General features: G+C 49.7%; 3 protein-coding genes across 10 annotated transcripts in view; 1 reads left to right on the top strand and 2 right to left on the bottom strand.

The window, feature by feature from the left end:
* Positions 1 to 6489: 6489 nt before the first annotated feature.
* LOC122370634 (SUMO-activating enzyme subunit 1-like) overlaps positions 6490 to 25540 on the bottom strand; it is a 31271-nt gene continuing 12220 nt past the window's right edge. For all 7 annotated transcript variants that reach the window (XM_043346394.1, XM_043346392.1, XM_043346393.1 and 4 more), the window contains exon 7: positions 6490 to 6797. In XM_043346394.1, the coding sequence (XP_043202329.1) occupies positions 6638 to 6797 (160 nt within the window). In that variant the 3' untranslated portion in view covers positions 6490 to 6637. The remainder of the gene's footprint in view (positions 6798 to 25540) is intronic.
* On the top strand, positions 10162 to 16487 carry LOC122370632. 2 transcript variants are annotated; one of them, XM_043346385.1, is made up of 4 exons: positions 10162 to 10600; positions 10955 to 11143; positions 11546 to 12633; positions 15868 to 16487. In XM_043346385.1, the coding sequence occupies exons 1-4, from the start codon at positions 10292 to 10294 to the stop codon at positions 15950 to 15952; spliced, it is 1671 nt and encodes a 556-aa protein (XP_043202320.1). In that variant the 5' UTR covers positions 10162 to 10291; the 3' UTR covers positions 15953 to 16487. The 2 variants fall into 2 exon arrangements, with proteins under 2 accessions (XP_043202320.1, XP_043202322.1); XM_043346387.1 differs by lacking the exon at positions 10162 to 10600 and having other exon boundaries at positions 10779 to 11143.
* On the bottom strand, positions 16596 to 19031 carry LOC122370631. The gene is made up of 2 exons (XM_043346384.1): positions 18628 to 19031; positions 16596 to 18422 (listed from the first exon to the last, which is right to left on the bottom strand). The coding sequence occupies exons 1-2, from the start codon at positions 18753 to 18755 to the stop codon at positions 16703 to 16705; spliced, it is 1848 nt and encodes a 615-aa protein (XP_043202319.1). The 5' UTR covers positions 18756 to 19031; the 3' UTR covers positions 16596 to 16702.

Raw genomic sequence — 25540 nt, 5'->3', positions numbered from 1 at the left:
GCTGACTGCTGTCTTTTCTGATCGTCTGCCATCGTCGGTGAGCATGAACCATCTCGGACCGACGGGCATTACCTTATGATAACACTGGAGTGTCACTGTGAGCTACACCAGCATTGCGTACTAGCATCAATGGTCAACATGCGGCAACAAAAAATCGATGGAAGTGAACCATACAGGTACCTATTGGCATCGGCATTGCGGCAGACCGCAGTTATGGCAGCTGCTCGATAAGTGTCGCCCGCGATGGCCTCGGCAAAAGATGGCTGCACGAGCCCGTATACTAGTTATCTCACTGGAATGGTGATGGTCAAATAGGAAGCTGTGAAGGTCGATTAGAGAGCATGTGAGCCACTGTCCATTATAGCTCGGTGTAGCAACTTCTCGCGTCTCTCGGTAGTTCAAATCAGCAGCTGAGGCGCGGCGCTTTATGCCAAGAGCCAGAAAACTGCATCTATTGCGGTGCGTTAACGTTCGATTTTTGGTAATTGGTGAATTGGATCGAAGGAAATAGTCGCGGTTTGCTACACAGGTGATCGCGGATCCTCTTTAGCGGGAACACAGACTTTTATGCACTCGTAACAACTGATGAATCCCTGCTCTCACAGCCGGGTTTGTCCTGTCCGGTGTCACGGGACAGTCTAGTGTTGTGGATGTTTGGGCGCCCTGTTCCGCAAACGGGACTGTTCTGTCCGGCGTTACCGGACAGTCTGGCGGCAGGCGGTGTCAATCTCCGGGCGGCCGTTCCGGTCCCACTCGGCGTGCGAGTCCGGAGAGACTGCTCCCGGCCGTCACAGGTGCCGTATTTGTATGCGCATATCAGCTGGCCACGACGTGTCGTCAGGTGGCACGGTCACCTTCAGGTCACTGACCTGGTGACACGCTGACCGACGGGCCCGTGCCGTGCGCCCCTTCTGCAATGTCGTCCGACCGCACTGGGCCCCCTTCCGTATTGATGATGCGCCAGCACGGCTGGATGGGGCACGGGTAGAGCCAGCGAGGGTAACCATCGATATTGACGGTCGGCTGCTTATTCATTATCACGCCATATCATAGCCATAATGCTCAAAATTTAATATTCACCTTTACAATTAATGGGGCGAGGGATCGGATGGACACTCGGACGATCGCAACGAAACTCTAAGCACCCTCAAGTAAGTCAGATTAACAAATACCCCGAAAATTTCATGATCATATTCCTGACCCACGCGACCTTTGACCTGTGACCTTTTCCTTGAGACTATACGAGGCCGGAATTTCAATGCAGCGTAAGCAAATGCCGGCACATTATTCGTGCATTTCCAGATTTCGTGGGATTAGAAACGTGCCAGCATGAAAAATGACGTTTGTCTCATGCCTCATGGTGGGTGTCAAGTTCACTTCAAGGTCAGATCAAGTTCATTGACCTTTGGTGACCTCTGGTGGTTTTTTTTCGTGTTTTACTTTTATGGTAGCCAATTTCTTAGCTGATTTCGAAAGCGGTACTCAGTTGCACACTACAAGCAGTTTGGGTGCCCACGCCGCATGTTACAAAGCTGCTATTGGTGGTCACTGTTTTACATCTAACCTGCTATGAATAGCTGGCGGGACGCCTACTGCAGTTGACCTGACCTGACCTGAGCCGACCCACCCCAAATCCAGGAATGCATTAGGTATCTTTATCAAAAAATAATATGAAATCCGAAATCAGGGCCCCCAAAACACAATAACAGCATCGCTTTAAGAAGTTCTAGCAGGTCACGATTTTTCCGACTGCTGGGTCATCGACCATGCCCGTAAGTTCAATCATAATTAATGACCCAGGACATTGAAATTGGGTTTTATCGTCTCGGGGGGTCCAACAGACTCTCCAGTATGTTAGCGGCTAGCAAAACACCAATACGAGAGAATGTTATACCTAACATCCATTTCCCACCCGGATAGGATGTGAGTCTCACACGAGAGCTTGACGTGTTTTCTTTTCGGCTACCGCATTTTATAGGGGAAGGTGGGGTAAGACGGACCAGCTAAGGTTTGAGGACGCATATCTTGCTACACTGCTCTCGTAATTCATATTATTTATAGTCTTCGGAATGCTCAATCCTTCCTCTGTTGATATGTGTAAAGACTAAATTTCAAATTAAAGACATCTAGGTGGTGGATGCTCTTAAAGAGGGACATGTCAAAAACTCAGACAAGAAAAAACGTGGGGTAAGACGGACCACCCAGCAGTGCCTGCTATCCGTTCATGTGTGTTACACTTCTGCTCTGTACTCTTGTAAGAAAAAGTAACCAGAATGGTAAAATAACAAAATGAGCCTTTATTCTTTACTCTTGTGTGATGGAAGTGCATCTAAAAGCTGGGAACATGTGTGTTGATTGCCGTTTGGCATGAATGCATGCTAACTGAGCACTTGCATGCATGGCTCACATGCAACAAAGACTCCTTCCTGAAAAATTAGCTTACTTAAACTTGTGTCAATGTTTTGGAAAAAAACTTTCCATATGCAGGGTACAATGGACCACCGCAGGGTAAGATGGACCACAGTGGTCCGTCTTGCCCCAAATCTAAATTCTGTCATTATCATGACGTATATGTCAAATAGCCCAACATTGCAAAACCTTGCCTTTCCTAAAATGTGACTATAACTAAGTTTATAACTTTGTTCTTCACAGTTAAGTGCAAAATAGAAACTAATCATGCAAGAAAGGCGCCGTAATTGAATCACCCGTAGACCTCTTATATTAGATCGGTTTGACGAAAAACAACATTTTTCTCAATAACTCAAAAGCTATGCATCCTAGCAGCATGAGCTCAAGGTGGCCATTGTTACGAAGGAAAACAAACATAGTGAGTGCATAAAGCAGTAGATACCAGCAGCGGTTCAGCCGGGAGGGCTGGTGGTCCGTCTTGCTCCGCTGGGCCGTCTTACCCCACCTTCCCCTACAGCCATCTATCAATTGACATTAGCGCCAATGCAGTAAAAACGATAGGCTCTTCAAAGCCAAACCATCCTAAAAACAGTTCAAACTATTAGCTGTGCAAATTGGATAGGTACAAAGCAGTTTGTCATACTGAATCAGACCTCATGATGTGACCCGAGCACAGGCGCTGTGTGGAGGTGCTATGGAGGTCACTAAGTCAGGGGTCACTCGCACCTATACACGGAAGGATGGGGTGGCGTCGACCGAGGACAGGGCGCCGTCGGCCGCTAACGGGACCGTCCTATCGGGCCAATCGGCCGGTCCTGGCTCGGCAGGACACCGCTCCGGCCGGACGGGAGGGGCGCAGCGCGGCCCGCATCACACGGAAAGGACAGACTATTTAGAGGAGAATAGGTGTCATTACCTTCCGAGAGCAAGCGTTACATTTTGAGACACATCCCTCAAGCTGAAGCGATTGGAACCGATGGCATTATCGTATGTCGTAAGTCAAGTTACCACTCATCCTTTGATAACATTTAACGTGTCTTATCAACCAGTTAATGGACGAGTATGGACTACGAAGCATGAGCCATCATACGGGAATATGCTACGGGAATTGGCACCAATTCACCCAAGCTAAAATCAACATTGTGATGCAACCAACACGGAACCTCTATAGATAGGTATACTTACACAAGCAGTTTTACACCTCGCCGTGCCATTTGCCGTGCATGACAATATAGTCGGGTTGTGGCAGTGTCGCGCGGCCCGGCCAGCGCGGCCGCGGCTGGCTGGTCGCGGTGGCCCCACCCGCTCATGACCCGGTCAGCAGTGCTGTGTTGCCCCTCTGATTAGCACCAGCCGTGACGGCGGATGTGGGGTGGCCCGCCGCAGTCCCGCAGTTTGCCCTGATACGCTCGACGCCTGCGAGCCGAGCCGGTGTAGCGCTCCCATCACTCTCACACAGGGCCTCCTCTAAGGATTTTTCACTGGGTGGGCAATTTTTTTTCGCTGCTCCATTGCCTGAGGGCGGATCCAGCCACTTGTTTTGGGGTTCAACCAATTTCAAAACCTGTGCCGGGGGGGGGGGGTGAGGGGTGAGGCGAAATAAGCTGTGCCATTATCCCGGCAGGCGGTGGGCCTCCCGGCCACCTTCCGCGCGGTGGGTGGGGGGGGGGGGGCATTTTTTGCCCCCCCCGTATCTCCGAAACTACTGGACGGATCCGGAGAATTCAAACAGCGTTCGATAGCCCTGTCAAGTTTGTTGAGGGAAACCAAATTTCATTGACCTCGAGGTCACCGATGACGTCACAGGTCAGGTCAAAGATAAAATGTTTCACCGTTCACGGGGCTTCTAGGGAAAGCGCTATAACACCGAGTAAAACGCATTTTGTCGATAATCAGCGATAAGGCGTCAATTGTCTAGTACATATGTTGCTATTAGAGGTCACTGGTCATACCAGGTCAGGGCACAGGTCAGGTCGCCAAGGGTCACCACATGAACCCAACTTTACTAAGGTTGTGCGATGCATGTTTTATGGCCAGTTTTTCATTTCCAACTCAATGGTATTGGCTATAAGACCATCAGGTACGGTTTAGGTCACTTTCTGGTGGAGGTCAGGTCAAGGTCAGGTCAAAAAAGGTCAAATTTCAAAGTTGATATTTTTGCATAAAATGGGTATCGATTCGATGCAGCTCGTCACGGGGAGTCTAATGGTGGTCTTTGTTTTGCGCTATGAGGTCTAGAATTGCTAAAAATTGAGTTTGCAAATTTGACGCCATCAATTTTGAACAGTTTTTTTCGCTATAACTTAGCTAAAAAAAAGAGGTATTGATCTCAAATTTGCTATGTAGATAGAAGGCGGTAGGGACTATCAGATAGGTATATTCCGGTTTTTCCGAAATTCAAAAAACTTTTGGATTTTTCGGCTATTATATTTAAAAAAAAAAAATATTTTTGGGGGTCAAAATCCAAAAAAAAAATCAAAAACCGAAATAGCAGTTTTGTAGCCCTCTTAATTTCACACCTTTTATGTCGGAACATTTTTCTGTATCTCTAAAGCTGTAGGCCTGACAGCTCTTCCCGCGAAACCTTTTTTTGGGTCGAAAATGGCAAAAATGGCGTCACTCTGACGTCATTAGCGGCGAACCTATCATAGCCTTTGGAAAAATTTTTGGTCACCATGTGCGCTAGCTACTCCCGGGATGGTACTGAAAGTTTGGTGACGATCGGCGCAGCGGTTCTCGAGATATATCGAAAAAACTAAGGGGGGGGGGGCAAAAAATGCCCCCCACTGCCTGGAGGGGGATTGGAAACAAGATGATAGTTTGCAAAGATAACGTTTGTCGTGTGTTTTATTTTTATCCCTCGCCGGCACAGGCCGCTTTGCGTCCTTCGACGGCGCAAGGGGGGGTCGAACCCAAGCGCAAGGGGGGGGGGGGTGTTTGGCCCCTAATTGAGCTAGAGCCTCGCGGAAAAAAAACATCGTGTAGGTCATCACAAGACGAACCCAACGGTACCCAGTTTTAAGGTCATAGTTCAAATGGTGACCTCTGAGGTGAGGTCAGGTCGTCAATGAACCAAAAGTCGAGAAAATCGGGATCTGTTAGAACGTCGTAGTGTGGCTGTTATGGTTTTTTTCGGGTTGCTGATCACGAATATCATGTTATTTGTGATGACAGATGATATCTTCATGCATTTAGGCCAGGTCGGGTCAGGTCAGGTCAGGTCAACCAGTAGGGGTCCTGCCGGGTATTCGTAGTACGTGTCAAAAGCCTCTGACAGCTTCGTAACATATTATGAAGGCACCAAAACTACTTCGTAAATGCTCAAATGGTTGCCTAATTCGAATTCAGCTAAAAAAACTAGCCTAGAAACATATAAAACTCGAAAAAGTGAACCGAGGTCATCAAAGGTCAATAACCTGACCTGACCTTCAGGTGACCTTGACATCCAACCTAATGCATGAGACCAACATCATATCACATGTTTGAAAGCCTGCAAAACCACGAAAAGACTGCAAACGCTCGGCTAATGCGAGCCGAAGTAGGCCGAATTGCGATTCCGGCTAAACCTGGTCTCGAAAAGTAACTCACAGGTCAAAGGTCATTTGGGTCAGGGTCATGAAATTTTCAGGGTAGGTGTACAATTGATTAACTCGAAGGTACTGCAAGTTTCGTCGCTATCGGCCGCTTTCTACGCGATTTATTTGCGAAAAAAAGAAACTTAGGGGTTTGCAATGCATCACCCCGCCCCCTGTGACGGCTAGGGTTATAGTTAGCGATGCTCGTGACGTCTATTTGTTCCAGATTACATGTACATTGTACATGCCTATTCACTCACGAGACAATTACTTTTTTACAAATACCGATTAAAACCCAATGCCGTGAGAGGGATGCTACCTGGGCTTATAGATGCAACAGCGAGTTAGAGCTCCTAATTTACAAGCCTCACCGGTCGGACCTTTATTTTTACATTTGCTTCTGGGTGGGCAAATCGACGCCACTGGGTGGGCAATTGTGGTGACTGGGTGGGCATTTGCCCACCCAGTGGGTATGTTAGAGGAGGCCCTGCTCTCACACACGGCGTCAGGAATGCATACGGTGTATTCTGAGATGTCGACACACAGGGGGCGAGCAATGAACAGGGACAGGGATGATAGCGATGAGTACCGCGGAGGCCGCGGACCCACCGGCGTCTCGGTCTGACGATAGAAGACGGCCCGCCGCGGCCGCCTCAGGCCGCTATCGTCTCCACCACCCCCTCGCTATTGTAGCCGTCGAAGAGGAAAAAGTTGCTGAGCGGCTTGTCTTTCTGGCTGACGGCCTTGATGACCTCCTGGGCAAGGACGCCGCCGACCACGGCACACGCGGGGCTCAGCTCTCCCAGACACCGGCTGCCGAACAGAGGAGGCACAGCGCGTCAGTCACGTGATTAGTTACCATGGATACCGCCTGCAGAGGAGGACACGCTGACTCACAGGCTGCTCCTTCACGTCTCGCTCAGGGTGAGGACTGAGGCGGGTACTGTTGGGCGGACCGACCCGGAGCAGGCTCGCTCGCTGCTGCGGCGGTGGCCGTTCGTTAACATGCGGTCGTGTGGCCCGCCAGCCCTCCCTGATGATCGGTCCGTCTGCCCTCCTGACGGGCAGCCCAGTGGGCGGCCCGTGGCGCGTGACCGCTGCCAATTACTTATACAGGCCGGCCGCTACCCGGCTCCGGAGGCGGCCGGCGCCGTGGCCCCCTGCGGCCCGCCACAAATGGTTCGGACCTCCATCTGCCGCCTCCTGAGTGACGCACGCAGTCAAAACCGACTAACAATTAACGGCATAACAAACAACACAATCGTATCTGATCGTATCCACCTCCTCCACAGGTGACACTGGGCGTTTGGATGTCAGAATGTATGATATTCAGACATTTTTTAAGGCTGTAGCTAAGTCTTCGGTGCTGTCTGAGAATGAATGATTGTTCCCTTAACTACAATGTCTTTGGTTCTGTGGTCCATCTATAACTTATCGTTGGTTAAGTTTTGTCCATCTATGAAAAACCACTGGTTTAGTTCTGTATCTAATTCCAATCGCACCGGTTGTGTTTTGTATAATGCAGTCAGTGACCGGGAGCAGCCCGGCCGGCCGGCCCGCCGAGCGGACGTCACGTGACCTGCTGCCGCTCCACCGATCCCCGGCCCTTGCACTGTGCACGCCTCGCCTAGCAACACACCTCGGTCTCCCTGAGTTACCATTCGCTTAGCATTCAATGAGAAAGAGTCTAAAGCGTACGAGGCGGTGGTCAGTACAATATCTGCATTTTGTTTACCCTCGCCAGAACGAAATAGTGGATTCTTACTTCCTACAGCCAGCCGACTGCGGGCTAGAGGGTAGGATTCGTTCACCGCTTCGACTCTAACGGAGCCCCAGATTCACAGATAAACGAGCGAATCAGTCGTTACAAGACACGAGGATTTCTCCTGATCCCAAGGTCTCAGGCCACGCCGCACAGCTTTGAGGTCAGGTCAAAGGTCATACCTACATGGAGGTTCGGATGGTCATTGTTCATTGAGACAAAGGACGCGCCGACTGCCGGGAGCATTTCCTTGGAATTCGGGCCATAGCTCAGGCAAACAAGTTCCCAAAACAACACATTTGTTGCGTCACGGATGATTGTCGTGTCCGGTCACATCAAATGCTAAACTTGTTGAAAGCGCTCAGCATGGATGTTGACCTCAGGTCAATTTCAGGTCAAATCGAGTCAGGTTACGAACTTTGTCGAGGGATGGTAGGTAGCTTACTCAAAGCTCATGTTTGTCTTTTCAGGCTCTAATATTTAACTAACTATGAATTGATTGACGCAAAACTCCGGTGACCTCGTCCTCAAATGACCTGAGGCGGCATATATGACGCAAACAAAGCCAAAAATAAAAAGCATGCTCTGTACGATACAGACAGTGTATGTATGAAAGTGCGATGCAACGTAATTAGATCATCTGCGACGCCAAAAACAACAGCTTATTGAGTCATCATTTCAACAATAGTGGGAAAGCCTATAATATAGGTAATATAATCAAGAAAGGACCTGGAACCGATTCGGTTGGCGCACTAAGGCCCTAGTGACACTTGATTTCAAGCGTCACTATGCGATTTCGGTTCGCGCTGAGCCACTAGCCGATTGGTGTAAAATACCGCTTAGTGTCACTACATTCAAGTGTCACTTGGCCGCCTAGTCTTACTAGCTTCCTAGTGCGCCATCTCGAATCGGCCCCTGACCTCAGGCGAACCATGTAAACAAAAATCCGATGCACCAGCTACCAAGTACAGTGACTTGACTCAGAACACCTAAAAGCACGCCAAGTCCTTTCTAACTGTTCCAAACTGCTTGGCTGGACCATTTCTTTGCGGTCCATAAGCAGCAAAGCTCATGGGGCCTTTCACAGTAGGTATGCACTGCGAGTGTTATCATATCAATTATCAGCTCGCTTCTATAACCCGCGAGCAGACCGCGGGTCGCGGCGCCGGTGGCGACATCTCGCGGCGCTCGGCCGACCTCCGGCGAGCCGCGAGGGTCCGACGAGGGACCGTTAGCGCCCTATCGGAGGCCGGGCGGCGGGCCGGCCTCCGTCGGTCCGTCGGTCCGCCGGTCCGGTCACCTCTCGGACCTCCATTCGGCACAGGGCCTGGCCGGCCTCAATTCCAGACCCAGACCAGCCACTGTCCACCGACGACCTAAAATCCCATTCAACCTCACGGCCGGGAGATTGAATCACGACAGAAACACCGGAACCAATCACGTCACGTTTAGCGAATCAGTCGGTGATACACCGGATAACGTTTATAATACAGCGTTCAGACTCATAAGCTACAGTGGTACAAGCACTGCTAAAGTGCTAACAGTGCTAGAGTGTGCTCAATACGCAGTGCATTCGTATGGCATTTTCTTCGGTGCATTTCACGTCCTGTAATATTTTTAGATTAACTACTGTTAACGCCAGACCCCTTGAGACCCTATTTTTTCGCGATTATTTGTAAATGCGCGGAATAATTTCAACCATATTTAGAAAGTAGCTGTTTCAAGACCTGCCGAAACTTTTTCTTCAAATACATTTTGTTGTCACTTAAATATTTGTGGCACTTGTCATTGACTCGTAATGTTAACTGTTTTTCCATCCTGGATAGAGGCTTTCTACGTCATATAACATCAGGCTCCGCCCACGACTGCGGCATTGACCCGTGCCCATCAGCGACCTCGGTACAAACGACACCCCTGCCATCTGTAAAGGACTATGGATTTCGCTGACGCTTCACGTGCTATGAATCAATTGCAGCAGACGGTCAAGTAAATGTTATGCTCTTGTTGATTCTTGTATATATGACCAAGAGGACCATCACTCCTCAACCTACTACTCACACCTGCTTCGAACAAACGTTAACGATTCCTAACAATTAACAAATACGATTTTCGATGTAGGGTATCTGTTTGAAATACGAGCGAGCCTTATGATGTGAAGCGAAGGCAATAGGGCTCGGACCTGAAAATTCAGACTCATCACCACTTTATGTTATTGCCATCGGTTAATTCAAAAATGAGCATAAAATTTGTATATATTCTCTAGTTCTTTAGATATTTGAGTTTTAATTCATGCCCCGGGGCTATTTAGCCGGCCGACGGTTGTGTGACGTCACAACACAGCAGCCCCGAGCCGGTATGGCATGGCCGGTATGGTATGGAGTTCTCTATATACCGTGTGGTATGGCGTACCTTGAAGGCATTTAGCCGTGTTTAGAGAGGCGATGTTTTCCAGTTAGCTGGGACCTTTGCATTTGTTTGGTGCAGTAATATCGGACTGAAGATAGTGAAACGGCTTGGGGAAGCATTTTGAATTAAAAAAACCAACATGTCTAGTGCTAATAGTGGCACTGATGAAGTGGAGTCTCTGGTGCAGGCTGAGGCTGGCGATCCGTTGCTGTCCCTAGATCAGGATGAGGGATTGGGACCACGGTCTGCCACTCAAACTGGGAAAAAGAAGAGATGGTGCTTTGTGCCAGGCTGCAAGAGCTCCAGTGCAACCACTCCAAACAAAATATTCTTATATGTACCCAGAGATGTCAAGAAACGGAAGCTGTGGGCTCGCTTAGCGAGAAGGGAGGATGCTGGCAGTTTGACTTCAACGAATCACTGGTTCTGCTGTGAAGATCACTTTGATGTGAGTAAAGTAGTGAACAAATATACCAACCTTTAAATAGGTAGCATGACCCCAGCTTGTTTAAAACGGAGATTACTACCTAACTTATGTGTGTAAGACTGTTGCCTATCATCATCGCCCATCAGTTTGAACTGTGAAACTCTGCAACAATAACTGTCATCAGTCATCATTTGTTTGTTCAAATTCTAATATTGTCTGTGTGTAGGAATGTATGCTTGCAGCACATACCTACATATGTGTCCATAAAGGTGTGTGCCTGCCTAAATTTTGAGTCATTGTCATCCAAGAAACTCATTCGGTAAATGTGTTAGCATTTTTGTCATGCATATACTAACATGCATTTTTGCTTTCTAGTTGGAGAATGATGCACAGAACTACAGGAGGTACTGCATGGTTGGGGGTAAGCTTCTTCTGAAAAGTGAAGCTGTCCCGCATAAATTTGCATGCCAACCAAAGCGCATCAAAGACAGTCGGGAGAGAACTACGTCCGTCAGGCGAAGCCAAGCAACACAGCTGGAGGCTGCACTTGCTTTAGATGATGAGGTAAGTGAATGTCAACTATGCTAAGTTTATGCATATCTGGACTCGCTGCAAATGTTCCCTAGCAAATTAACTGATCGTGTTTTCAATGCTGCATATTGGTGGTTCAGGTTCAGAAATTGTGTTGGACTTTGAGGCCCGGTGATGCGGAGGCTTTATATCTTGTTCCTTGGCATTGCATTAGGTACTAAGTAGGTACATCCTAGGTTACATCACTGCTATTTAATATTTCACACTACCTACCATGTAGTCGCAACTCACAGCTAGTACCTGTCTCAGTATCATTAACACCTCGAAGAGTAAGCCATTGCACCCAGCCACTCACCCTCAGCATGTCGTGTCTAGTCCCCACATCATATAACTATAGACATTTAATCATGACAAGATGGACTCTCTGTTCTTCAGGATGCTTCACCAGCAGATACTGCCGAGCCAGTTGAAGACCCAGAGGTGCCTGCTCTACCATCCCGGAAAGCTGTCGGGTGCCAAACGGAGACAACCACAACGACCTCGGCTTCCCAGACAGACATGTCTTCATCAGCACTGGAAGGTCCTTCTACACTCCGTGCCGAGGAATCAGGTGATGATTCGAGTTCTAACCAGGATATCACTGATGTACAGGACAAAGACTTTGAGGTTGACAGTGGTGGTGATGAAACTGATGCCGATCTGGAGTTTGACTATGAGCATTTTGTTCGTGATCGAATCAGAAAGCTGTGTAAAAAGGACCCCAAGAGATATATTGGTGTTCCAGCAGGGTACCTCAAGGTCATTGAAATTTTGGCTAGGGATCACATCGAGCCAGAGCACGGAGGTGGGTCAAAACTCACAGCTTTTGATGTTTGCTTGCTCGTTTTAATGAAAATCAAGCAAAACAAAAGCTTTGACCTGATCGCAGATGATTTTGGGATTTCACGTAGCTATGCCAGCAGGCTGTTCGCGAAACATCTCCCTTTCATCGCATCAGCAATGCGAGAACTTGTTTACTGGCCAAAAACTGAAGCCATCAGGCAGGCCCTACCGCTGGCCTTTAAGGCCCGGTTCGCTCGAACAACTTGCATTATAGACTGCATGGAAATTCAGGTGGAGAAACCAAGTGGCTCCTTCAAGCAGTCTATGACGTACTCATCATACAAATCGTGCAATACTGCAAAATATCTGTTGTCCATCACGCCGAACGGATTTGTAAATTTCATTTCCAAAGGATGTGGGGGCCGAAGCTCTGACATGGCCATATTGGAAACGAGTGGGTTCATGGATAACCTCGAGCCTGGAATGATTGTGATGGCTGACCGTGGTTTCAAGAGTTTGGAACCACTGCTGGCGCAAAAAGGGTGCACGCTGGTCCGCCCGTCATCTGTGAGCAGTAGCAGTGTTATGACAAAAAAGGAAGTGAAGTGGTCAAAACAGATCGCTAGTCTGAGGATACACGTAGAAAGAGCCATAAGACGGGTGCGTGAGTTCGAACTGCTTCGACCGAACGCGTGCATAGAGCATCAGTCACTGGCGGATCCAGGGTGTCAGCGCGGGGGGGGCATACCAGGTCACGGAGCCAAACCTAGGGTACCCCCAAATCCTGTTTTCTCATCGGATTTAGGCCACTTATTTTTCGTCATAGCCCTGACACGAGTTTTTTTTTTCTAAAAAAAAAACAGAAATGGTAGGACACCTGACCCCCATTGGCAGATCCAGGAGGAGGAGGCTTTTGGGACAAACACCCGGGCAGCGCCAGAAATCGACGAAAATTGGTGGGGCCGGTGGGGCCCTCAGAATGACTGGTGTAGGTAAAGAGCCGACCCAGGGTCGCCGGTGTGGAACCTTAAGAGGTACTGGCGTGGGACCATCAAAGGTATCGGTGTGGGTTCCCCAGAGGCAGTGGTGTGGGGCCCTCAGAGGCACTGGTGCAGGAACCACAAAGGAGCCGGTGTGGGCCCTCTAAGGTGCTGGTGTGAGGCCCTCACATGGACGCCGTTGTGGTGCCTCAGACACTGGTGTGGCGCTAAGCCCACACCATTCACAGATGGCTGTGTGTGGGGCCCTTGGAGTGGTTGGTGCGAAATGCGAATGCTTAACCCGCGCCCGGCTGGGGGTCCTGGATTTCCACGCCCTGCTGGGGGGGGGGGGTGTTTGAACACCCCCCCTTCTAACTCGGCTCCTGAGCCACGTAGCGATACGCGGAAGGCGGCGTTCGAAAGAGCGTCAAAAATAATGAGGAAATCACTTCGGTCAATTTTTTGGTCAGGTCAAAGGTCAGGTCACCAGAGGTCATTGAAGGCAAAATTTCGCCGATTTCCAGGTCGAATGTCGACAATTTCCAAGAAGCCAGCGCATAACTCGGGAACCAATAGAGCTACAGCGCCGCGGAAAAGCGCATTCGATAGCCCTATTAACGCCCTTTCTGAGTAATTCTCTCAGATTTGACCTAACGTCAACGGTTTTGCCTGCAGGGGGCAAAAACTGCAAAAATAGCCGATTTTTTGGAAACAGTTTTTCTGCAATAACTTTTGACCCAAGCCTTGTACGAGCTTACTTTTACCAGCATCGTGTTCCTCTCGTCAAGACGCATCGAATGAACTATAACTTGACCTTGAAAGGTCAACTTGAAAATTTGACCTCAGGTCAAGGTCATGACCTGACCGGAAAGGGTCATGTTGCATATCAGTCGATCCGTATCGTCGAGCTGAACACATCTAAGGCGTTTTCATCGCTCTAGCATGCCTCTATCAACAGTTATTTGCGAAAAACTGTTAGATACCATTCGTGACCTAAGATGACCTCAGGGCATAAACAGGGGTCACGGACACCATTTCCATGTTCAGTGTGTCTAAACAACTTGTAATTCAGTGTTTAGGAGTGTTTATAATGTCTTTCGTCCAAAAGAGGCGCATTTCAATTTTCTCCCATTGACTTATAATGGGGAGGTCGCAAAATTGACCTGACCTTAGGTCATCGATATCAAAATTCTGAGATATACATTTTGTACATGCTATTGCTCTTAGCAATCGCTGAAAGTTTCAAAGCGATCGGTCACTCGGTGTAGCTATGACAGACATTGAAACTTTTTATGAGGTGAGGTCACTTCAAGTGACCTGGTGACCTGACCTTGAATGACCTTGGTCTGAAATTTTCACAACATGTGTAGAATTGATGTATGATAAGGTGTACCAAAAACGGCGGCGCTCCGCGCCGCCGTTTTTGAGATATTCGCGAAAAACCACAAGGGGGGGGTGTTCAAACACCCCCCCCCCCCCCCAGCAGGGCGCGGGTTAATAACCCAGTAGAACCTCTCAGAGACCGACAAAGGGCCCTCAGAGGCCGGTAACGGGCCGTATGATGCCAACAATGGGCCTTCACAGGCCGGCAAGTGAGGGCCGGCAGTATCTTCAGGAGCCCTGTGGAGTCCTTAGAGATCGGCATGGTACTCTCAGACGCCGGTGGGGCCCTCAGAGTCACCGGTGTTACCGGTGGCTGACTGCCAGAGGCATTGGTGTGGGGCCCCAGAGGCGCCAGTGTGGGACCCTCAGAGTCGCCTATGTGGGACCTCAGGAGACACTGGTGTGTCAGACGTGGCGGTGTAGGGCCCTCAGACGTGTCTGTGTGGTGCCCTCTCAGTCGCCGGTGAAGACTTTCAAAGGCATCGTTGTGGGAGTCCTCACTCCTCAGAGACACATGCATGGGGGCAAGGGGTCTTCAAGAGACCAGCAAGGGCCAGCAGAGGCCTTCAGGAGCCCTGTGGGATCCAGGAGACCGGCGTGGTACTCTCAGGCGTGGGAGCCCTCAGAGTCACCAGTGTGGGGCCCACAGAGTTGCAGGTAGGTAGCCGTCAGATGCGCCTGTGTAAGACCTTCAGAGGCGCCAGTGTGGGGCCCTCAGAGCGGCCGCCGATGTAGGGCCTTAAGAAATATTGGTGTTAGTCCCTCAGATTGGCGGTGTTGGGCCCTCAAAGGCGCCAGTGTGAGACCCTCACAGGCGCCGTTATGGGCCCTCAGAGGCACTGGTGTGGAGCCGTTCCATGCGGGTATGGGTCAGGACCCTAATTAAAGCTGAGCTGACGCTTAATGGGTCAGCAAGGTCACTCAGAGGTCAGCACAGGGCCCTCAGAAGCCGGAGTGGGGCCCTTATGGAGATGTGTGATGTGTGGCGACTCAGGAGGCCGTGACTCCGTGAGGTGCTCTCACGAGTCCTGCGGGTCTTATCTCAGTCGAAATAAGGCATGCTTGGACCCTGAGCGGCCAATTGGCACTGCAGGGCCTCTCGGGCCCATAGGGCACCATGCATCTAATGAGGCGGCACGCGCCCCTTGTGCCCCCCCCCCCCCCCGGTTACGCTGCACTGGCTGCGGCCATACTGATAAAGGTAAATCATATTCTAACCGTCCCTATTCTCAAGCATAGGCGGCGGCCGATACCTGGTTTGCGCAATATGAGTGCCATCGTTAGACAATACGGTCAAAAGTGTTGAAGCGGCATGACTCCCCTGTGGTAAGAACTAAGAAGCAACATACTTACAAAATAAAGCAATGACAACTAAATTGAGGCTACTAAAACGACTCTGATCACAAAAGTAGTTACTAGGAAGGATTTCTAATCCATTTTTATTTAGTTCCTCGTTATAGGCGTAAGAAGTGTAAGTCTGAACGGGGGGGGCATACTTGTACTGAATGCCCTCCCCAGGCTCCTGTCGGGGGGGGCATATGCCCCTAATGCCCCCCCCTGGATCCGCCAGTGGCATCAGTTGTGGTCACTGTTAGATGAGTGTGTCCTTACAGTATGTGCACTTACCAACCTTCAACCGCCTCTGATTAGGGTGTAGGACCGCAAAGAAGTCGTGACTAGACTTCCCTACGTAAAAACACAGGTCTCGAAGGCTAGTGAGCAAACTCATGTTGACGGCGAACTGTTCTGTAGTTACCTCGGTCATTGCAGATATTCAACGTCTTTTTGCGTTCCTCCTATGTCATGTGTACATGTGTTAATGCGCTTGCGTCGCAGACCGTACCCATACTGTAGCTCCGTCTGTCAGGCACGAGACGTGCGTGTGTTCGTACTGATGTGATGACAGCACGTACGTGGCTGTTCCCGCAAATCGCGACCGTAACGCTGTGTAGCAGTTCCCGTCTTCAATGACGAGGCGTCGTTTTTGTCGCCTTCTTTGCGCGTTAATGCTCTCGCGAACTTTGAGCTTTGTCTTGTGCATGTGCCAGTCCCGGAGAGTGTTCGTGTTATGCATGCATGTGAAGATGTCCGCGAATCTCGGGCTTCTCTCGAGCGCCAGCTTCTTGTCTCGTTTAAATGTATTGTTTACACATGAATATGTACAATGAAACAATACATGCAAAATCAGTAGAGCGATGCTTTTCAAGTGCGTCCTGCCGTACCAACCAGAGACGTTTTGTCAACTTTTTAGCCACTTTATTTGGTTTATCCAAAACATCGCGAAGCGTAAACAGCACAACAGTATCCAGGTGGTTACATTGCGAGGAGTACCACAGCATGCTTGCATCCAGTGGACAACGAAATCAAACAGGACCTATATCCACATTCACGAATGCAGGCCTCTTATTCACGGGCTTCCGGGGCCGGGTGCGTCCATTGAGCGTACATATTTCAGCAAACGAATCTTATCACCAGTTCTAATAAGCACTGGTATGCGCCTCGAAACAGACACACCGTCCGCGACGGAGACGCCCGTCACACCGGACGCCGCAGGAACGCCGGCTGCGACAGGCACACGCGTGTCACCGGGCACACGCGCCACACCGGACGCCGCAGGCACTCCGGTCGCGCGCGTCACACCGGACGCTGCAGGCACTCTGGACACGTGCGTCACGCGAGACACACGCGCCACGCCGGACGCGCGCGCCACACCGGACGCCACAGGAACTCCAGACACGCGCGTCACGCGAGACACAGCGGGCGCGCCGGACGCCACAGGAACTCCAGACACGCGCGTTGCGCGAGACGCAGCGGGCGCGCCGGACGCGCGAGACACACTAGACGCCACGGGCACTCCAGACACGCGCGTCACGCTGGACGCAGCAGCCGCGCCGGACGCGCGCGCAACGCTAGACGCCGCCGGCGCACGCGTCACGCTGGGCATACTAGGAGGCCCGTTTTCTGACGCCATGATAACGGGCAGTATGGCACGTTTCCAGAAAGCTATGGCCCTGTCCAAAACTTCCATGATCAGCTCCTCATCATAGTTGACTGTTACGATATGCACCTCCTTGTTTGTTTCGAAAGAAGGGTCTGCAACACACAGAAGACCCTTTTGAAGACCCAAGATCTTCATCTGCAGCTGGACCTGTGCCAGCACCTTGGGTGCTGCCTGACGGTTCTCATCCAAGTAGGAACCTAAAGTGCGCACAGATGAGGGGCACTTCACCTCTACGACCACCATCTCTCCATCCACTTCACACAGTCCATCAGGGCTCGCAGCGAGCAGAGGGATGTCACCATCTATCGACAATCCACAGCCACGTATCTTCACACTAAGGCGCTTCTCCACCTCATCACAAACTTCCCTTTCAAGGCGCCTTCCTCTCAAGGTATGCACGTTCCCCGCGAACACAGTGGCACCGAGAATCGACTCCACTAGCGAACCATTAGTCATCGAGCATCTTGACACATCGTAGATCCTTGAAGCCGTGAGCCTGCCAGAGCGCAGATGATGCCACAATGGGCTGTCTGCTTGCGCCTTCGTGGCAGCTTCAACAGCACGAATATCTCCAGGAGATATTTTATCCTGCATGTGCAGGATGATGTCAGACCCAGGCGCATAATCTTGCAGCATATTACCGACACAGAGACCCTTCAGGTCCTCTCCACCGCACTGCACGTCAGTAAGAACTGACCTGCATCCTTTCACCTCGGTCAGGACTGCTTTCAGCAGACTGTTTTTAGGGCCTACCATCTTACTTCTCTGCTCAGCCTGTCTAGCACGGAACATCACGCTTATTTCTGCAGGCTTTGCAGATGGCACCTCAGCCAGCCTCGGTCGATTCCAGTAACACTTCACCTCTGTGGTGGACTTCTCAGAACTGCGCCTCTGCAGCCAGAACAGAAAAGCAACAACATGCTTACACCCACCATGTTGAGCTTGACACCCTTCACACTGAGCCATGGTGATAGCACCTCCACAGTCCAGCTGCACGGTGACAGGGTATGACCCCTTACTGACGCGGTGCTCTGGGATGATCTTCGCACGAACAGTACTCCCTTCTGTGGAATTCCTCACTTGCACGTATCCCACTGCATCATCTCCATAATCCGGACGTGATGACCTGCAAAAGAGAATCACAACTTGTTAATGTTGATGAATGAAATTGGAACAGGGATCTGGTATTTCCGAAAACCGAACACTGAACCCTCCATCAATCAAGCCCAATATCAACACTTCCTTATCATTTGGGGGTCATACTATTCTTTTACCTTATTGACAATAAACATGGTGACTTAATAAAAAATACTGATAGCACTCATATTCACCTTTCAAGCTTCTTCATCCTGAATTCGGCCGAGACATATGTGTCGCGCGTCATGAAGAAGTTGTACACATCAAATATGTGCACTAAGGGCAAATTTTGAGATGTCGCCTTCTGAAAACCTGCCTCCATTCTTTTCCACAGAAAATATCGACTTAAATGCCCCAAATGCAGCAAAAATACTAAATTAATCAAGCACAAATATCCGGCCTAGCGCGCTTCACAATAAGTAAGCAGGCGCCATACTGCGGGCTGCTGTGTTGTGACGTCACGACCTGTTCGGCCAATGGAAGCCTTGGAAATTCGAAAACATTTTTAGCATTTACGTAAAATATAGAGTTATTTAGAAAACGAAAATTTGAAAATCGGCAATATAATTAATGAGCTTTCAGAAGACATACAGGTCTATGGAGGAAAAAAATTAGGTCCGAGCCCTATTAACTTATTATTGCGTTGTTCGATGGTTGCATAGCGATGTACAAATCGGCAGCAACTTGGTGACATCCGACATCCCATTATCGCATTATCTGCAACGCCATAGGCTTTAAATACAGGTGAATATTTCCTAACCTTATGTCAGTTATATGCCATCTGCCCGTCATTTGCAGCTTATAAAAAATAAAACAAATATCAGCGAACATATCAGCATTGTACAAGCAATGCGCATTGAGCATTTATGGCTCCTCAGTCATCATGTCGCTCTCTGGGCACTGTCAGCCAAGACGCTACGCACAACTCCGCCGGCTTTCGGCACCTTTCGACCGTCCCCGCTCCCCGCCACAGCGAGAGTGACCGCGCCAAGGCTATAGAGACCGCGCGCCGGCCCGAAACCGCCGCAGGCCAAGACCACAGAGGCGGGGCTTAGCTGTGACGTCATAACGTATCACAGACTGACTGGTGATAGCCTCTACACACCGGGTGAAAATCTTGCTCGAAATTGAACATTACGAGTCAATGACAAGTGCCTGAAATATTGAAATGGCGATAAAATATCTAAATTGTAAAAGTTTCGGCAGGTCTTGAAACGGCCATGTCCTGAGCTTGGTTGAAATTCCTCCACGCATTTAAAAATAATCGCGAAAAATTAGGGTCTCAAGGGGTCTGGCGTTAACAGTAAACTAAACAATAAGCAGCCTCCAATGACCCTCGGAAAAGCGTGCAATGTCTGGAACCAACTGATCTCCGTGTATCGACATGTTTGCACTGTAACGCCTAGATAAAAAACTGAAATCAAAATGAAGAACATCCATTCCATAAAGCTAACAAGTTGTTACGAGCGAGCCAGCGCAGCGAGCGAAGCGAAGTCTTTTCAATATAACGGAAAAAAATATCAATATGAGTCGAGCGGCCCTACCCGGCCCGGCCTGTAACGCTTTTCAGAGGCTCATAACTCAGCAACCGCTGGGCCCATTGACATGAGGTGTTTTTTGTTGGGTAGCCCCATCCCTGGTATTATTAATGCTCCAAACAAGGTTTGCTGCGGGTGAAACGTTTTAACTTCTTGATCCCAATGCAGGGTTCTATTTGATTTTAATGATAACAACAAACAAGCCCGATTCGTTACACTATACACAACACTCACCAAAATAACTCAAATTGCTTCCAATGGAGGCCCTGTAAGCGCCATATCGTGTTTTTGGAGCATGATGAACCTTAGAAGCACAATGGGAGAAATATCTGGCCCTTGGAGATGGATCTTTCCCACTCCATCGCGACCTCATAGGTTTCCGATGAGATAGAGCACACGAAACTGCCATTCAGATTCAAGCGGCGGCAGCTGTCCGATAGTAATGTGACAAACTACCTGATGGTATCAGAGAGGCGGCGGCGGCGGCCGTGAGTGGGTCAGCGCCTGGCCGTCGGGCCCGGGCCCGGGCGCACACCGCGTGGGTCAGTGGAACGAGCCGAAATCGACGCCCGCCCGTCGAACGTCGAGCGGCGGCGCGGAATCCGACAGTTTGGAATTCATCAGTCGTCTGGCGAGCGACAGGTGTTTGCCGGAGGCGGCGGGCGCTTTTTGTGATCTCGACACCCCGTCGGGCGCCGTTAGACGTACAGCGAGCACCTTCGAGCTCAGTATCGACCGCTCATCTGTGGGGCGTCTCACATGGCCCGACCAGACAGGCACAGAACTGTGAGATGGCCGGGCTTGGGCAGGAATGTGAGATGGACCCGGCCGGACAGAACTGTGAGGCTGACCGGACGGGGACGAACTGTGGATCAGCCGGGGATCGGGCCATGAGATGGACCGGGCCGAGCAGCACTGTGAGAAGGGCTGGGCGAGGGCAGTCCTGTGTAATGGATCGGGTGAGGGTCGAACTGCGGGGTGGACTGCGCGGGGACTGACTAAAATGGGCCGTGTGAAATGAGCAAGTGAACGGAGCTGCGGTGCCTCAGACCCGTACCTACTCAAAACGGTAGGTCTGTCAGAATCACGTGACCCAAGTCAGGTCACACCAGGTCAAAGGCAAAGGTCTGGGACGTGACAAAACCACGGACAACCAGCGCACACAACCACACACAATCATAGAGCAAACCAAATATAGCTGGACACCGCCATTCAGCCTCGGTTTACGGCGAAACACCGATTTCAATAATTCATTCTTAAATAAGGTAACAGTACGTATGAGCGACGGCCAGCTCGATTTATCTCTGGCAGAATACATTATTTGGTCGGGCATGGGCCACACTGGCGGAAAGCTAGCGATGGCTCGAGGTAATTGATTTGTGAGTAATTTACAGTGTTCACGTCCCTAACGAAAACACATTTCACGTTATAACACATCGCAAACAGAATTCGTGTTCTAATTCCTGAGCCTACTACAGAGTAGTTGTGCTAATTATGCAAAAAGTAGTCGGGACCACTGATCGCGAGTAAGCGAGAAAATAGCACGAGCAGACGTAATATGTCACGCGACGGCCGTTTCGTTGGCATCAGGTAACTCAAAAGTGGGCCCATATTAACGCAGTTAACCCGCGCCCTGGTGGGGTCTGTTTATAACGTGACCTGGTGGGGGGGGCTATTTTTTGCCCCCCCCCCCCCCTCGTATCTCCGAAACTACTGGACGGATCCGCAAAATTCAAACGGCGTTCGAAAGGCCTGTCAAATTTGTCGAGGTAAACCAAATTTCATTGACCTCGGGGTCACCGATGACGTCACAGGTCAGGTCAAAGATGAAATGTTTCACCGTTCACGGGTCTTCTAGGGAATGCGCTATAACACCGAGGAAAACGCATTTTGTCGAGAATCAGCGATAGGGCGTCAGTTGCCTAGTAGATATGTTGCTATTAGAGGTCACTGACAATACCAGGTCACGTCACAGGTCAGGTCACCAAGGGTCACAGGTCAGGTCACATGAGCCCAACTTTACTAAGGTTGTGTGATGCATGTTTTATGGCCAATTTTTCATTTCCAACTCAATGGTGTTGGTTATAAGACTATCAGGTACGGCTTAGGTCACTTTCTGGTGAGGTTCAGGTCAAGGTCAGGTCAAGGTCAGGCCAAAAAAGGTCAAATTTTAAAGTTGATAGTTTTGCATAAAATGGGTATTGATTCGATGCAGCTCGTCACGGGGAGTCTAATGGTGGTCTTTGTTTTGCGCTACGGGGTCTAGAATTGCTAAAAATTGAGTTTGAAAATTTGACGTCATCAATTTTGAAGTTTTTCACTATAACTTCGCCAAAAAAAGAGGTATCAATCTCAAATTTGGTATGTGGATGGAAGGCGGTAAGGACTATCACATATATTCCGGTTTTTGCGAAATTCAAACAACTTTTTGCATTTTTCGATCATTATATCCCAAAAATTTATTTTTTGATTTTTGGGGGTCAAAATCCTAAAATTTCAAAAATCCGAGATAGCAGTTTTGTAGCCCTGTCAATTCTACAGCTTTTATGTCCTTATCATTTTTCTGTATTTGCAAAGCTATAGGCCTGACAGCTCTTCCCGCGAAACCCTTTTTTGGGTCGAAAACGGCAGAACATGACGTCACTCTGACGTCATTTCCGGCCAACCTATCATAGCCTTTGGAAAAATTTTTGGTCACCATGTGTAAAATTGATGTCCGGGAGGGTACTGAAAGTCTGGTGACGATCGGCGCAGCGGTTCTGGAGATATATCGAAAAGTCTGGAGGGGGGGGCAAAAAATAGCCCCCCCCACCAGGTCGCGGGTTAAGGTCGGGAGAAGACGTCAAACACCTTTCAACCATCCATCCTTGGGAGAAAGAAGGCCCTCGCCCCCCCCCAAAAAAAAAGATCATAGATTTGCACTTGCGGCTTATGGAACCGCAATAAGCGTCAAAAAGCCAAAATGTTTGCCTTAGCTAAAAATGCAGAGTTTTATTCAGCTCATGAGTAGGGTAGTCTAAAATGCGTCTTATAGCTTCTCAAATGGTCAGTACGACCGCCATGACCCACAATACGCACGCCTGCACCTGTCCCGGATCCCCAGCATTTAGTATTCCTGTCAGTCTCAGCTGAGGTGCCGCGTGTCGTATTTCTGTCGCGGAGTCAGACATACCCTCCACGGCTTTAGCGACAGCTCATACGCCAAGTTCGATGGACATCAAAAGCTGGACGTTGATGACGCGGCCCACGGGTGCCACGTGTCGGCGTGTAGGCAGTGTTAGGCGTGTAGGCAGTGTGGTTCACGCAACGCCAACGCGAGAACGGGCGAAGCCACTTGACAATTAAGATGTTTAACTCCAAGCGGAATAATATTGTAACAAGTTCAATTTCACTAATACGCAGCACCTCTGTAATTGCCCACTGTATTTCAAATTCTGACCATCACTACCAACCGGCAGCAGAATTGCCATTGGCCTTACAACTCGAGAATCGTTTTCCATGTTCTTTTAATGGGGTGTAACCATTCTGGATGATGTCTGTTATTTTGTTATTTTGATGTGGTGTGATCGCTCACCACGGTGGCACAGTTCACACGCGTCATACGAACATCTAAAGCAGGTGACCGCGGAATGGGCGATACGGCCGCGCCGGGCGGAAGGCGCCGGAACTAAAGAGGTGTTTGCCGGCCACAAGTGCCGCGTGAGCCGCGGCCGGCGCGCCGTGAGAGGCGACTCGGGTGGGCCCGATGGCAACTGGGCCGGCGCCGCCAGCATGCACGTCCGACAGCTAACACAACACAAACAGAGCCCGGCCGGCCACACACGCACGCGCGGCGCTTTTTACAGCGGTCATCCCGACGGGAGATCATTGTGCCGCTGTCGGACACTGCCGACCTGCAGACGGCAGACGGGCGCGTGCCCAACAACCCGCGGAGCCCGTCCCATCGCGAGCTGTTGGCGCTAAAGAGATGTCACGGTTCGGATTATGACGCCAACAAGCTACATACATATGTACCTATGTTAGCGTTCATCTGCACATAGAGGGTAACATCTCTCTTGATGACGATGAACGGAATAGCTAGACGAAATCATACTGATTCGGCAAGAACTTGGCACTGTTGTTCTGGCAGTTTTTACAATACGCTAACAACAAAATTGTTTGTGCAAGGTAGTGTCGACAGTCGATTCATTTTTACGCCATGGAAGGCGGCGCCGCTGTCAGGTCCCAACAAAGCTGCTGTCACATTGACGCCCAAACAATGTTATCTCCCAGCATTGTGACTTGTGAGCTGCCGCCACTGTACCCCCTCCCTCCCCCCTCCCACCGTCCATGAGCAATAAATTTTCAACTTATTCGATATTTGCAGCATTTATCCAACGATCCAACCAAAGCTTTAAAAACAATGAGCCAATTTGGAAATAACACGCATCACTATCATTGGCCTCTATACTTCCAATACCTATACAGAGTTTAAGAAGTGCTGGTACATACAACCAGTCAGCAGCCTAAAACCAGTGCTGCCGGAGCCAGAACCGACCAGTTTGACCGCAACTTTGTCATTTGTCAGCATTCTGAAAGCGACAAATGGAGCACATTCGTCCCTGGTACCGACAAATTGGTATTTCGTGAAAAAGAAAGGTTATCTGAGACCCACGAGTGATTTACATTGTAAATTAGCGACGTTTCCCATGTAAATTTACAAGAGTACAATACTGCATCACAATAGTTTTTCCAAGAAAATGATGTCTCTATTGCCATATTTTTTATTGGACAGAGGGCTGAGAGCCAGAAGTTCTGTCAGGGTCACCAGTCCATTACATCATCGAATGGGACGGACCCGTAGCGCCGCGAACTCTGTCAATTTCGTGTTTTCCTAATCAGCTGACCTTACGCTGAGCGATGGGCAGCGATCCAGAGGTTGAGTATCATGAAAGATGGACCCCATAAAATGATGCCACGTTGTATGTAAATATTAGGATTAGCATTAATACAGCACTGTCTACTGGCTAGCTAGGAAAGGGCTCAAAGGCATTAATCGTGGGAACAATATATCAACAAGACCTACGCAACACTCAATTAGCATAATCCCTCACGATTGCAACGCACAATGTTTGCCTTCCATTTAAATGACATTAATAAGTTTCAAGACTGTGCAGTGTGCGTGCATGACATTTCGCTCTTTTTCGGTAATATTCCACTGTCAATCGTCATAACTACATACAAGTCAACCGATCGTCAGCATGCCAGACAAAACATTCGTTTATATAAAAAGATAATCCTGAAATGAGCTCCATTCTAGCTAGTTTATCACCAATGTTCAGGGTTTACCGTTGCTCTATTTTTAATCCTGGCTGAGGCCTATTTTGATGTTATCTGAAACCAGGACGAGCCTTTTTTATCCCGCTACATCCAGGCCACACCGGCACGCTAAAAAAAGCATCGGGTGGCTTCTCAGAGGGCACCAGAGGCGCCCAGTGGCCGGAACAGGCGGCCCAGCCGGTGCGCGAGCCAGGCCGAGTCGAGAGGTGCTACCTCGCCGCCCGCGCGGACAGGGCACCCGGGCGCCAGG

Source organism: Amphibalanus amphitrite, unplaced genomic scaffold (assembly GCF_019059575.1).
Source record: "Amphibalanus amphitrite isolate SeventyFive unplaced genomic scaffold, NRLGWU_Aamphi_draft 001152F_arrow, whole genome shotgun sequence".
Taxonomy (NCBI): domain Eukaryota; kingdom Metazoa; phylum Arthropoda; class Thecostraca; order Balanomorpha; family Balanidae; genus Amphibalanus; species Amphibalanus amphitrite.
This window is presented reverse-complemented; position numbering and strand designations above follow the sequence as displayed.